The sequence below is a fragment of the Mesoplodon bidens genome, assembly GCF_964165515.1.
Source record: "Mesoplodon bidens genome assembly, chromosome: 6".
NCBI lineage: Eukaryota > Metazoa > Chordata > Mammalia > Artiodactyla > Ziphiidae > Mesoplodon > Mesoplodon bidens.
The window spans coordinates 23,274,999-23,288,056 of NC_138162.1; the positions used below are offsets into that span (position 1 = coordinate 23,274,999).

At 45.4% G+C, this 13,058-nt stretch overlaps 1 protein-coding gene across 5 annotated transcripts in view; it reads right to left on the reverse strand.

The window, feature by feature from the left end:
• Positions 1-13,058, reverse strand: part of FBXO10 (F-box protein 10) — a 77,639-nt gene that overhangs the window by 37,504 nt on the left and 27,077 nt on the right. For all 5 annotated transcript variants that reach the window (XM_081238404.1, XM_081238403.1, XM_081238402.1 and 2 more), the window contains 2 exons: positions 5,332-5,922; positions 1,170-1,997 (listed from right to left, as the gene is read on the reverse strand). In XM_081238404.1, the coding sequence (XP_081094530.1) occupies positions 1,170-1,997; positions 5,332-5,916 (1,413 nt within the window). In that variant the 5' untranslated portion in view covers positions 5,917-5,922. The remainder of the gene's footprint in view (positions 1-1,169; positions 1,998-5,331; positions 5,923-13,058) is intronic.

Consider the following 13,058-nt stretch of genomic DNA (forward strand, 5'->3'; position numbering starts at 1 on the left):
GTTCATAGCACAGTTTTATAGTTTTCAGGGTAACACCACCTGAAATCCTCTTTGGAAATGGGTAAAATACAATTAAGATGCAATTGCTATTAACCATTCTAGAAGCCTTCAGAGGCCTGCAAGACTCACATGTGACATCTGTACAATGCCCTTCAGTTTTCTAAGTGCTTTTGCCAATATTATGGCACTGGATCCTCACAAACCCCCAGTCGAAGAAGTGGGGTAGTGTTTCCATTTCACACGAGAGGAAGGTAACGTTCACAGTGAATTAGAGGAGAGGTGAGACTCAAACCTAGGAGCTATGCCATGTTTCCTTCTAAAAGGCCATGTCTTTCCTTTTAGAAGCCTTTCCCATCCTGAGCTGTTACTGTCCTGTGGTGCCTGAGGGGGTTGCAGGTACAAGGCGCTGATGGCATGCAAAGCAGGATGACCCATTCTTAGTATGAAGTCCATACATCTCAACAGGGCTTTCTAGGCCCTGGGCAAGGTGGATTCTGCTTACCTCCCCTGCTCATTTTCCAATGGTCCCCACACCACACACTGCTGAACTTGGCCTCACATCCAGGCCCCAGCAAAGGATGTCTGCTGCCCGAACCCTCACTGTGCACCTCCTTTTCACCACACGCAGCCCATTTTCCTTGGTTCTCCTCTCCTCATCCTACTCAGCTTAGACATCTCCTCGTCTGGGAAGCCTTCTCAACTACCCACAGAGTTTGGATCACAGGCAGCGATCACGTCTCCCAAAATGATCTTGCATCCAAGCTAAAGAGCCCTTGCTCCTTCTACTAGGAGTTGGGTGACATATTTGAGAAGCAGCATAACACAGAGAAAGGAGGCGGAAGACCTAGGTTCTAGTCCCCATTCTGTTTGGCCCCTAACCTGCTGTGTGATCCTGAGTGAGTCACCTTCATCCCTAGGCCTATTTCCTCTTCCGTAAAATGGGAAGAATAGTTTCTGCCTCATCCAAATCAGATGATGGACATGAGGCAAGTGTGTGTTATAAGCTTAAAAGATGATTTTTTTAAAAAATGCATACTAGCACTATCCAAGCCCTCCTGCGTACAGCCACTGAAGCCCTCTCACCACTCAAAAATCATGTTCCTTGTGACCCAGCGAGGTCTGTACAGTAAGCCTTATGACAGCACCTTGTTATTATGTATACATCGCACCTTGCTATTATGTATACATTGCACCGCATAAGTCAGGTTCCGGAAGATGTTTCCTTCCATCTTGGCTCGGCCATAAGAGCAAACGAAGACGCCTCCCTTCCCGTCCCGGAACAGGCACTTGCGAATGAGGCAGCCCTGCACAGAGCTGGCCAGCGCCATGGCCTCCCTGTCCTTCTGCAGCTCCTGGTGTAGTGAGTTCAGCACCAAGCAGCTGGGCAGCTGGATGGATGCTCCCGGCAGTGGTGGGCCCAATAAGGAGCCCCCCAGGACCGGCTGCGGTCCCTGCACTTGGTAGGACAGTCTGTACGTGAGCTGGTCCTCATCCTCATCCTCATCCTCACCGCTGGGACTCAGGCCTCCATCGCTGCTGTCTGGGGTCCAGGCCACCCTTTCCCCATCGCTGCCCACCTCTGCCTCCTGTGAGCCAGCCTTGGGAGAGCCAGTTGCTGGGCTGGTAGGGTTCTGGCTACCCTCAATGACAATGCCACAGGTTCTTGGGCTCCAGGCCTGGTCCCTGCTTTCCAGGTCCAAGGACATTAAAGAGTCAGAGTCCTCTGTTGGGAGCACGTCGGGAGAGGACCTGATAAGCCCTAAAAGATGCGTGTAGGCCCAGTTGTTTTCTGCGGATGGGTGGCCCTCAACAGTCACAGAGTTGTTTTCACTGCCCACGAATTCACAGTTTTCTAGGACACACAGGGGCACATTGTGCAGAAAGACATGGGTGTTTTTGAAGGTGCAAAACTTCACTTGGCAGGTGCCCGGGCCATGGACAAGGATGTGTCCATTCTCAAAGTTGCAGTTGTCAAACTGGACGTGACCTGCAGTTGTCTGGGGAACGAAAGAGAGAAAGTGGGTGTAACAGGGATCAGATCTGTTTTGCTAGTCAGAGCTCTAACTGTTCTGTAAAGGGATGGCACCTGGAAAGGCCATCTGTCCTGCTGGTCATGTTCCCCTCCCCACAGGGCAAGGGTCTTGCCAGCCCCAGGAGGGACCAGGAGCTGCTGTGCATCAGAAGGAAGATCATTTGGAGCTGCCTGCCCTTCCCTCCTTCCAATCCCAAAGGGCAGGGGACAACAGTGGAAACGGATAATGGCAGAAAAGTTAACTTTCTGGAGCAGGGCCTTTCCCCAAACCCTCAGATCTCAAGTAAATTCCACCAGTGCTCATGAAGCACTCAGTGAGAATAAAGAGTTTGGTGGTGGGGGGGGGCGAGGGGTAACATGGAGAAGGGGGATGATGCTGAATGCTCAGAGGGATGCTGCGTGAAATGGAATCACCTCGTTAATACTGGAGATGAACCAGGAGACGGTCGCTCAAGGGAGAAATGATGGGGGTGAGCTTTGGATTCTCACAAACACAGGAACTGGCTGGGATGTGAGCCCAACTTTACCAAGCCCTCTGATGGGTGAGGGTCCCATGTGGTGTCTCGGTTACATGGAGACTGTGTCCCACCAGGTCTCTCCTTCCAAAGCACTATCCCTTCATTCGAATCCTCCCTTGGCCCTGCGAGCCTGCCTCCACCTGAGCCTGCAGCCCTGAGGGTCACCACATAGGCCAGTCTGGAGTGTGGACTCAGGACAGAGCTGGGCAAAGCCGGAGGGCTGACAGAGGCCAGGGTGGGCCAGGAGGGGCTGAGCTCTGCTGGGGCTGGGCCAGCAGTGGGAGGCCCAGACACAGGTGCTGGGAAAGTCAGTGTGGGAACTGGCGCTGGTGCAGAACTACGGCAGGAGACAGCAGGCCATGTCCCTAAAGAGGGGGACAAGGTGTACTGCCGTGACCGGGTGAGTGCCCTGAGCAGTGGCTAAGAGTATGGGCTCTGGGGTCCAGCTGCAGGGCCCAGCTCCCAGCTCTGCCTCTTCCAGGTGTGTTATCTTGGATAAACACATCACTTCTCTAAGCCTCAGTTTCTCTGTCTGCAACACAGGGCTCACGAACTAACAAAGCACCGGGCACGGAGCCATGCACAAAGTGGGCACGGAGCCATGCACAAAGTTGGCACGTGAGAAAAGCCAGCTGTTATCATCTGGGGTCAAGGGACGTGGAGAGCAGAGAGTTCTCTGGGGTGGGGGTACTGCTCGGCCCTACAGAACAGCCCACCTGAGACTCTCAGCCCTCCAGGCCTGACGGAGAAGCCCAGCCACTCTGCATTCCTGAAGAAGAACTGCTTCTGGATTCCACGCCAAGCTCCATGAGATGTACTTGAACCATAAAATGAGGTAGTAGTGTCTCATGATCCCACTTAGTAATCCCTGGACAATTTTACATTCTCTAGCAGTGACCTCCCTTGAGAGCTCGTCCCAGAACTTAACTCCCCTTAACCTCTCTACTTCTTCCCTATGGCTAACCTCACTTTTTCTTGCTGCAATTTAAGTCTATTTTCTCTTACTTGGTCCTCTCTGTAGAAAAACCCCGGCTCTCTAGAGACGCAGAGCCATTGCTAGGGTTCTCCTCAGAAGTCATAAAAAAAGCTGTGAAGTCACCCTGGCCTTGGCATTTTGCAGGCAAGGTCATCCTAGCTCCCTGTCCTGCTTTTAGTTAAAAGACAAGCGTGGACTGAGCACTAATATATGCCAAGCACTAAGCCAGATGGTGGGCTGGGCTACAAAGAAGTCTACGGCCAGGACCCACCCCTTGAGGATCTGCAGCTGCACTTGTGAGGGGGAAGTGGAGGCTGAAGAATAAATGACTATGAAATGTGGAAGGTATGGAAATGAACCATTCTTCCAGATCTGCAGATGAGCACAGAAGGACTCCATCGGTTCTTCTGAAATGTTCTAAGTAGCAAACAGCCTTTTAAGCTTCCAGGGAATGCAGAACAATGTAATTTCAAAAGTGGTTAGACTCAAAGGCCTGGACTTGAGTTCTAACCTCACTAATTATCCACTTGAGAAAGTTACTCAGCATCTCTGAGCCTCAGTGTCCCTCATCTGCAAAATGGGGACACACCTACTCTGTCTACCACAACTGTTGTGGGGATCAAATGAGGCCACAGATGGAAAGTCATCTATCTTATGATTACAGGCTTTGGACCCTACCTCTGTCCCTTACAAAGTCTGAGACCCTTGTTGAGGCTCCATTTGCTCATCAATAAAGCCAGCTGACACTACCCATCTTAATCATGGCTGTAAAGCACGTGGCTGGCACACAGTAAGTGCATCACAAGTGACTGGTGGCATAATGATCATTACGAACATGAGAGACAATTTGGTTGTTACTGGTAGAATAGTGGCAATATAATTTTTGTTGACTAGGTACAAAATCCATGTATCACAATCAGTTTCTAGGCAATGCAGCTCCTGGCAGTCTACAACTTTTAGCTCTAGACTGTTCTGCCAGAAGCTACCAACGTCCCAATACATGCTTATCTTTGAAAACAACTGCTCTGTTCCCAGAAGGAATGTGCTCTCCTGATATTTCCTGACCCTCTCTCCAGTCAGCCTTGGCAAAAGCCTGACCTTCCTTGACCCTCCGGAGAGTGGGGCTAATGTGCTGAAGGTCACTGGCCTGCAGAGCCCCCCTCTTTGGCCACCTCTCTGGGAACACTGCCTGTTCTCTGCTTTCTGTCACCGTGTGGCATGTGGCATGCTCCCGGAACCTGGCTGCTCTCTACCTGTGGCCCCAGTTGGTCCAGGTTGGAAAGGAAGAAGTACAAAGCAATTCTGGCCTCCAGTGCAAGGCTCATTTTTTTTTTTTTTCTTTTTTTTTTTTTTTTTTTTTTTTTTTTTTTTCTTTTTTGCGGTATGCGGGCCTCTCACTGTTGTGGCCTCTCCCGTTGCGGAGCACAGGCTCCGGATGCGCAGGCCCAGCGGCCATGGCTCACGGGCCCAGCCGCTCCGCGGCATATGGGATCCTCCCAGACCGGGGCACGAACCCGTATCCCCTGCATCGGCAGGCGGACTCTCAACCACTGCGCCACCAGGGAGGCCCAAGGCTCATTTTTTTAAGTACAGCTTTTTCAGGAATAAAGCAGAATGTTGATCTCTACTGATCCCTGTGCCTCTTTCCCAACTGGTGCAGAACTCAGAGGAGTGTGTTATAGGACTAATGACTGAACTCTCTCTCGTTTTTAATTCTAACAAAAAAAGGGTTACAAACCCACTGAGAAGAGGCCAAGGCCCAGGGTCAGGCCGGGAGAGGCTATCCATCTGAGGCAGACACCCACCTTAAACATGAAGGGTGAGAACCAGGCTGGCATGAAGACGAGGTTGCACAGGCGTGTGGTTGAGCACTGCTGGTCAATGCTGGCTAGCAGGGCCACTTCGCCCAACTTCCCGTGGCCTACGATCTCCACGGGCACCTTCAGGATAATTTCACCTTGCTCTTCGTGCAGACCTGGGAACAGCAGGATTCGGTCAAATAGGCTGGACATGGCCAGGGCACTGCCTAGGCTGTGAAACTCATGGCCTGGCCCGACACTCAGGGTACGACGTGTCCTCCTCCGGCGAAACAGAGTAAAGCAGACAGAGGTCTCCAAGATTGCGGCATTCTTGGTCCACATCTTGGAGGCAAGGTAATGCTGCTTGAAGGCCTCCCTCCAAGACTCAGGGTCCACATCAGGCTGGTTGGGCCAGTTGGGGTGGCGGCACTCGGTGTAGCCCAGATACAGCTGCCGCCAGCGAGTCCTATCAAGACTGAGGATCAGTTCATACCAGGTCCTGCACACTAGGCTGCAACGGCCCAAGTCGGGAAGGGGCAGGTAGGCTAAGATCATGCGCCACAGCTCCAGGGGGAGGCTGCCAGCCTCCATCGTCACCTGGGAGACAGACACAGAACAAAAGAGGTTTTTGTCTACGCTGCTTACAGTCCCCCTTCTTAAAATATCCCCTGCCTTCTGACCCCAGGGGTGAACAAGGCACCTAGGCCCAGCCAATCACAGGACTCCACCCACTGAGTCAGAATCCTTCCCTGGGATTTTTCTACCTGCAATCAGCAGGGAAAACTTTCTTTTCTCTTAAAGACACTATAAAGATATGACCTTGGAACTGCTGGCAGCCACGTTTCCTACCTTATGGATAAAACCTTGTGTTACCAAAGCCAAGGAGAAATGAGGAGATGAAAGATGAAAATTGAAAAAGTGAAAGAAACATAGTGAGTATGTATGTATGTGTCCTGGTGGTATGATTCCAGATTCCTGAAGATGCCCTGGAATCTTCAGTTTTCCTTCAAGTCTGTGAGGTACCTCAATGGCCTTCTAATAAATTCTTTCTGCTTAAGCTGGTTTGATTTCAATTTCTGTAACTTGTAGCTAAGAGTTTGGACTAATACAGAGGGAACCCACCTTTGGCTGTTGCTGTCCTAGAGCTGTCTCTACTCATCACGGATCAAATCCTCATGGGAGGCAACCTCAGGAAAACTGCTGCTGAGGTTTCTGGTCCTGGCTCTGCCACTGGTTACTGATGTAACTCTAGTGTCCCAAGCATCTACTGGGCTAGCTGCCCAACCATCTGCTCCCATGATTTTTTTTTGGAAAATATCTCTCCCCCGACCAACAGTTTACACCACTTGCTTATAGAGGTAGGGCTTTCCGCAGCCATGTGTGTGGAATAACACTACCCAGAACCCTGGCTGAAAATGACTGGACTCTGGATGGCTCCACTGGGCCACTGAGATCTTTAGGGGAATGTGAGTTGCAATTCTAGAATCAGATGGACTTCTTTCCTGAATGGAGGGGAATGAATGGCTTGTTTCCTAAGCTATAAACTCAGGAATAGTTGTTGGTGATCATTTTCTCTGGGGGCAGGGGAGGGTGGAAGCAGAAGAAGCTGGTCTGCATTGAGAGGAGGATGAATGAGAGACACAGAAAAAAGCAGAGAAGAAGGCAGAGACAAGGGGCATCCCAGTGTTTCTCCAGCACTGCAGGTCACAGCTCCAGTCTACTCTCAAAGCTCAGCTCCATCCTTGCCTTTTGAATCCCTTCAGCTACCTCTGTACTCTTCTAGCAAATTCTCCTTTTTGCCTAAGCTGGCTTCACTGCATTTCTGTTGTTTACACCTAGTTTAAGCTCTCTCATTTATCAGTGTCAGTTTCCCCACCTAAAAAACAAGGCGGCTGAATTAGATGACCTAGAGCAACTTCCAAGTCTGAACCCTGTAAGGTCTCTAGACAACTAGAAACTAAAACTGGAAACAGGGCCAACTCCATCACTGACTTTAATAATCAAGTTGTCCACCTCTCCAGGCCCTTAGTTTCCCCCTCAATTTTATAAAAATGATGATCAAACTTGTCAGCCATTAGCCCCAAGAAGGCTAAAAACACAGATGTGTGATTACATCTGATAGAAATTCTGAGCCTCCTCCAGACAGGTATGGCTTTAACTCTACAGATTAGTATCAGAGCCCAGGTATGCAGGTTCTTCCATCATGATCACCCAGTGGGACTTTACGAAGCTCTCAGTAGCACTGGAGAGGAGCTGGCTCTGGACCGGTAAGCATGATGTAGAGAGGAAAGAAAGGCTGGGCTCCTGATACTGCAACTTCCCCAGGCAAACGCAATTTTACTCATGGTGGTTTCTGTGACACCTGTGTCTCCTGTGCCTCATCCCTTCTTTAGCCACACCTTCCCAGCCTTTTAAGGAGAAGAATGTTCTTCTATCCCTTCTCTAACCATTCTCTAGCTAAGTGATCACATTCATTCCCTTGATTTCAACTACCAGTGTAAATTCAGGACCTCAAAATCTGAATTTCCAGCCCCAGCTGTCTCTTTCAAGCTCCATACATGAACACCCAATTGCTGGCCAGACGTTTCTACCTGAATGTTCCACAGACACTAAAAACTCAGCATCGTATCCAAAATGGAACCTCACCTTCCAATTCAGGCCATGACAGAATTCCTAGAACTGGATTCTCCTGCCTGCCACAAATGAGGCAACAGAATACATGCTCTCAGGCACTGAATAGCAAGCCATACAGGACTGTGATCTTAGAGAGCAAGGAAACAGGAGGAAAGTGCATGACTGCTCCAGCTGTCATCTTGGGGCACCTTCTCATTGTGGGGTAGGGAGATGGAGCCCAGGCAGAATGATAGTCTACTGAGCTGGCAGATTTGAGTTCTGGGCTGAAGTGGCTGAAATCTGCGAGGCAGGGTATCCAGAGGGAGTGAGCGACACAGAGTGGGGGTGGGTTTGGCGGGCAGTTTCTTGGCTGAAAGCTGGACCACTCGTGTACAGGGTGGGACTTCCACAGACCTAGTAGAAATTGCTTTCTCTGGGGTAAGTGGTGATACTAGAGATCAGGCAGAGCTGGGAGATCATGGAATTCCACCCAGAATATGGAGCATTCATACTGAGACTCAGAAAGGATGTGCCATGGGAATAAATTCAAATCGGAAGAATAAAGTGAAGCTTCATAGGATCAAAGGGTTCTGCCAGTAACTTATGCCTGCTAGAATGAAATCTAACAGTCCTAAAAAAAAAAAAAAAAGACAACATAATCTAGACTCCCTCAACATGTCAGCTACAAGATACTGTGATGTTGGCATAAGAAAACTAGAGAGTCCTAAGACCCAGTTCCACCCACCAGTGGGCAGGCACCAGTCCCTCCCACCAGGAAGCCAGCACAAGCCCTTGGACCCTCATCCACCAGGGGCAGACACCAGAAGCAAGAGGAGCTACAATTCTGCAGCCTGAGGAATGGAGGCCACAAACACAGAAAGTTAGACAAAACGAGATGGCAGAGGAATATGTCCCAGACGAAGGAACAAGATAAAACCCCAGAAGGACAACTAAGTGAAGTGGAGATAGGCAATCTGCCAGAAAAAGAATTCAGAGTAATGATAGTAGAGGTGATCCAAGATCTCGGAAAAAGAATGGAGGCACAGATTGAGAAGATACATGAAATGTTTAACAAAGAGTTAGAAGATTTAAAGAACAGAGATGAACAATATAATAACTGAAATGAAAAATACAGTAGAGGGAATCAATAGCAGAATAAATGAGGCAGAAGAACAGATAAGTGACCTGGAAGACAGACTGGTGGAAATCACTGCTGCAGAACAGAATAAAGAAAAAAGAATGAAAAGAAATGAGGACAGTCTGAGAGACCTCTGGGACAACATTAAATGCACCAACATTCACATTATAGGGATCCCAGAAGGAGAAGAGAGAGAGAAAGGGCCTGAGAAAATATTTGAAAACATAATAGTTGAAAACTTCTTTAACATGGGAAAGGAAACACTCAAGTCCAGGATGCACAGAGAATCCCATAGGGGATAAACCCAAGGAGGAACATGCCAAGATACATACTATTCCAACTGACAAAAATTAAAGACAAAGAGAAAATATTAAAAGCAACAAGAGAAAAAGCAACGAATAACATACAAGGGAATCCCCATAAGGTTATCAGCTGATTTTTCAGCAGAAACTCTGCAGGCCAGAGGGAGTGGCATGATATATTGAAAGTGATGAAAGGGGAAAACCTACAACCAAGAATACTCTACCCAGCAAGGCTCCCATTCAGATTCTAGGGAGAAATCAAAAGCTTTACAGACAAGCAAAAGCTAAGAGAATTCAGCACCACCAGACCAGCTTTACAACAAATGCTAAAGGAACTTCTCTAGATGGAAAAGAAAAGGCCACAACTAGAAACAAGAAAATTACGAATGGAAAAGCTCACCAGTAAAGGAAAACATACAGTTAAGGTAGGAAATCATCTACACACAAATATGATACTTAAACCAGTAATTGTGAGAGGAGGAGAATACAAATGCAGGATATTTGAAACACAATTGAAATTAAGAGATCAGCAACCTAAAACAATCATGGATATATATAGACTGCTATACCAAAACCATGGTAACCGCAAACCAAAAATCTACAATAGATACACACACAAAAGAAAGCAATCCAAACACAACACTAAAGATAGTCATCAAATCACAAGAGAACAAAAGAGGAAGGGAAGAAAAAAGACCCACAAAAACAAATCCCAAACAATTATCAAAATGGCAATAAGAACATACATATTGATGATTACCTTAAATGTAAATGGATTAAATGCTCTTACCAAGAGACACAGACTGGCTGAATGGATACAAAAATAAGACCCGTATATATGCTGTCTACAAGAGACCCACTTCAGATACTGGGACACAAACAGACAAAGTGAGGGGATGGAAAATGGTATTCCATGCAAATGGAAATTAAAAGAAAGCTGGAGTAGCAATACTCATGTCAGACAAAACAGACTTTAAAATAAAGGCTGTTACAACAGACAAAGAAGGAGGTTACATAATGATCAAGGGATCAATCCAAGAAGATATAACTGTAAATATATATGCACCCAACATAAGGGGACCTCAACATATAAGGCAAATGCTAACAGCCATAAAAGGAGAAACTGACAGTAACACAATAATAGTAGGGGACTTTAACACACCACTTACATCAATGGACAGAGCATCCAGAAAGAAAATCAATAAGGAAAGACAGGCCTTAAATGACACATTAGATCACATGGACTTAAATGATATTTACAGAACATTCCATCCGAAAGCAGCAGGATACACATTCTACTTAAGTGCACACAGAACATTCTCCAGGATAGATCACATGCTGGGCCATAAAGCAAGCCTTAGTAAATTTAAGAAAACTGAAATAATATCAAACATCTTTTCCGATCACAATGCTATGAGATTAGAAATCAACTACAAGAAAAAAACAGTAAAAAAAAAAAAAAAAAAAAAGCAAACACGTGGAGGCTAAACAATATGTTACTAAACAACCAATGGATCACTGAAGAAATCAAGGAGGAAATAAAAAATACCTAGAGACATATGAAAATGAAAACACAACAATGCAAAACCTATGGGACACAGCAAAAGCAGTTCAAATAGGGAAGGTTACAGCAACACAATCTTCCTCAGGAAACAAGAAAAATCTCAAACAACCTAACCTTACACCTAAAGTAACTAGAGAAAGAATAACAAACAAAACCCAAAGTTAGTAGAAGGAAAGAAACCATAAAGATCAGAGCAGAAATAAATGAAATAGAGGTGAAGAAAACAATAGAAAAGATCAAGCTGGTTCTTTGAAAAGATAAGCAATATTAATAAACCTTTAGCTAGACTCATCAAGAAAAAAAGGTAGAGAGCTCAAATCAATAACATTAGAATGACAACCAACACCACAGAAATACAAAGGATCATAAGAGACTACTACAAGCAACTATATGCCAATAAAATGGACAACCTGGAAGAAATGGACAAATTCTTAGAAAGGTACAATCTTCCAAGAATGAACCAGGAAGAAATAGAAAATATGAACAGACCAATCACAAGTACTGATATTGAAACTGTGATTAAAAAACTTCCAACAGAAGTCCAGGACCAGATGTCTTCACAGGTGAAGTCTATCAAACATTTAGAGAAGAGTTAACAGCTATCCTTCTGGAACTATTCCAAAAAACTGTAGAGGAAGGAACACTCCCAAACTCATTCTATGAGGCCACTATCACTCAGATACCAAAACCAGACAAAGACAGCACAAAAAAAGAAAATTACAGGCCAATATCACTGATGAACATAGATGCAAAAATCTTTAACAAAATACTAGCAAACCAAATTCAACAATACATTAAAAGGATCATACACCATGATCAAGTGGGATTTATCCCAGGGGTGCAAGGATTTTTCAATATCTGCAAATCAATCAGTGTGATACACCACATTAACAAATTGAAGAATAAAAACCATATGATCATCTCAATAGATGCAGAAAAAGCTTTCGATAAAATTCAACACTGATTTATGATAAAATCTCTCCAGAGAGTGGGTATAGAGGGAACGTACCTCAACATGACAAAGGCCATCTACAACAAACCCACAGCTAACATGGTACTCAACAGTGAAAAGCTGAAAGTATTTCCTCTAAGATCAGGAACAAGGTAAGGATGTACACTCTTGCCAATTTTATTCAAGATAGTTCTGGAAATCCTAGCCATGGCAATCAGAGAAGAAAAAGAAATAAAAGGAATCCAAATTGGAAAAGAAGAAGTAAAACGGTCACTGTTTGCAGATACTATACATAGAAAATCCTAAATATGTTACCAGAAAACTACTAGAGCTCATCAATAAATTCTGTAAAGTTGCAGGATACAAAACTAATGCACAGAAATCTTGCATTTCTATACACTGACAACAAAAGATCAGAAAGAGAAATTAAGGAAACAATCTTATTTACCATTGCATCAAAAAGAATAAAATACCTAGGAATAAACCTACCTAAGGAGGCAAAAGACCTGTACTCTGAATACTGTAAGATGCTGATGAAAGAATTCGAAGATGACACAAACAGATGGAAAGATATACCATGTTCTTGGATTGGAAGAATCAATATTGTCAAAATGACTCTACTACCCAAGGCAATCTACAGATTCAATGCAACCCCTATCAAATTACCAATGGCATTTTTCACAGAACTAAAAAATTTTTCACAGAACAAAAAATTTTTTAATTTGTATGGAAACACAAAAGACCCCAAATAGCCAAAGCAATCCTAAGAAAGAAAAATGAAGCTGGAGGAATCAGGTTCCCTGACTTCAGACTATACTACAAGGCTACAGTAATCAAGACAGTATAGTACTGGCACAAAAACAGAAATATAGATCAATGGAACAGTATAAAAAGCCCAGAAATAAACTCATGCACCTATGGTCAATTAATCTACGACAATGGAGAAAAGACAATCTCTTCAATAAATGGTGCTGGGAAAACTGGACAGCTACATGTAAAAGAATGAAATTACAACATTCTCTAACACCATTCAGAAAAACAAACTCAAAATGGATTAAAGACCTAAATGTAAGAGTAGATACTATGAAACTCTTAGAGGAAAACATAAGCAGAACACTCTTGATGTAAATTGCAGCAATATCTTTTTGGATCCACCTTCTAGAG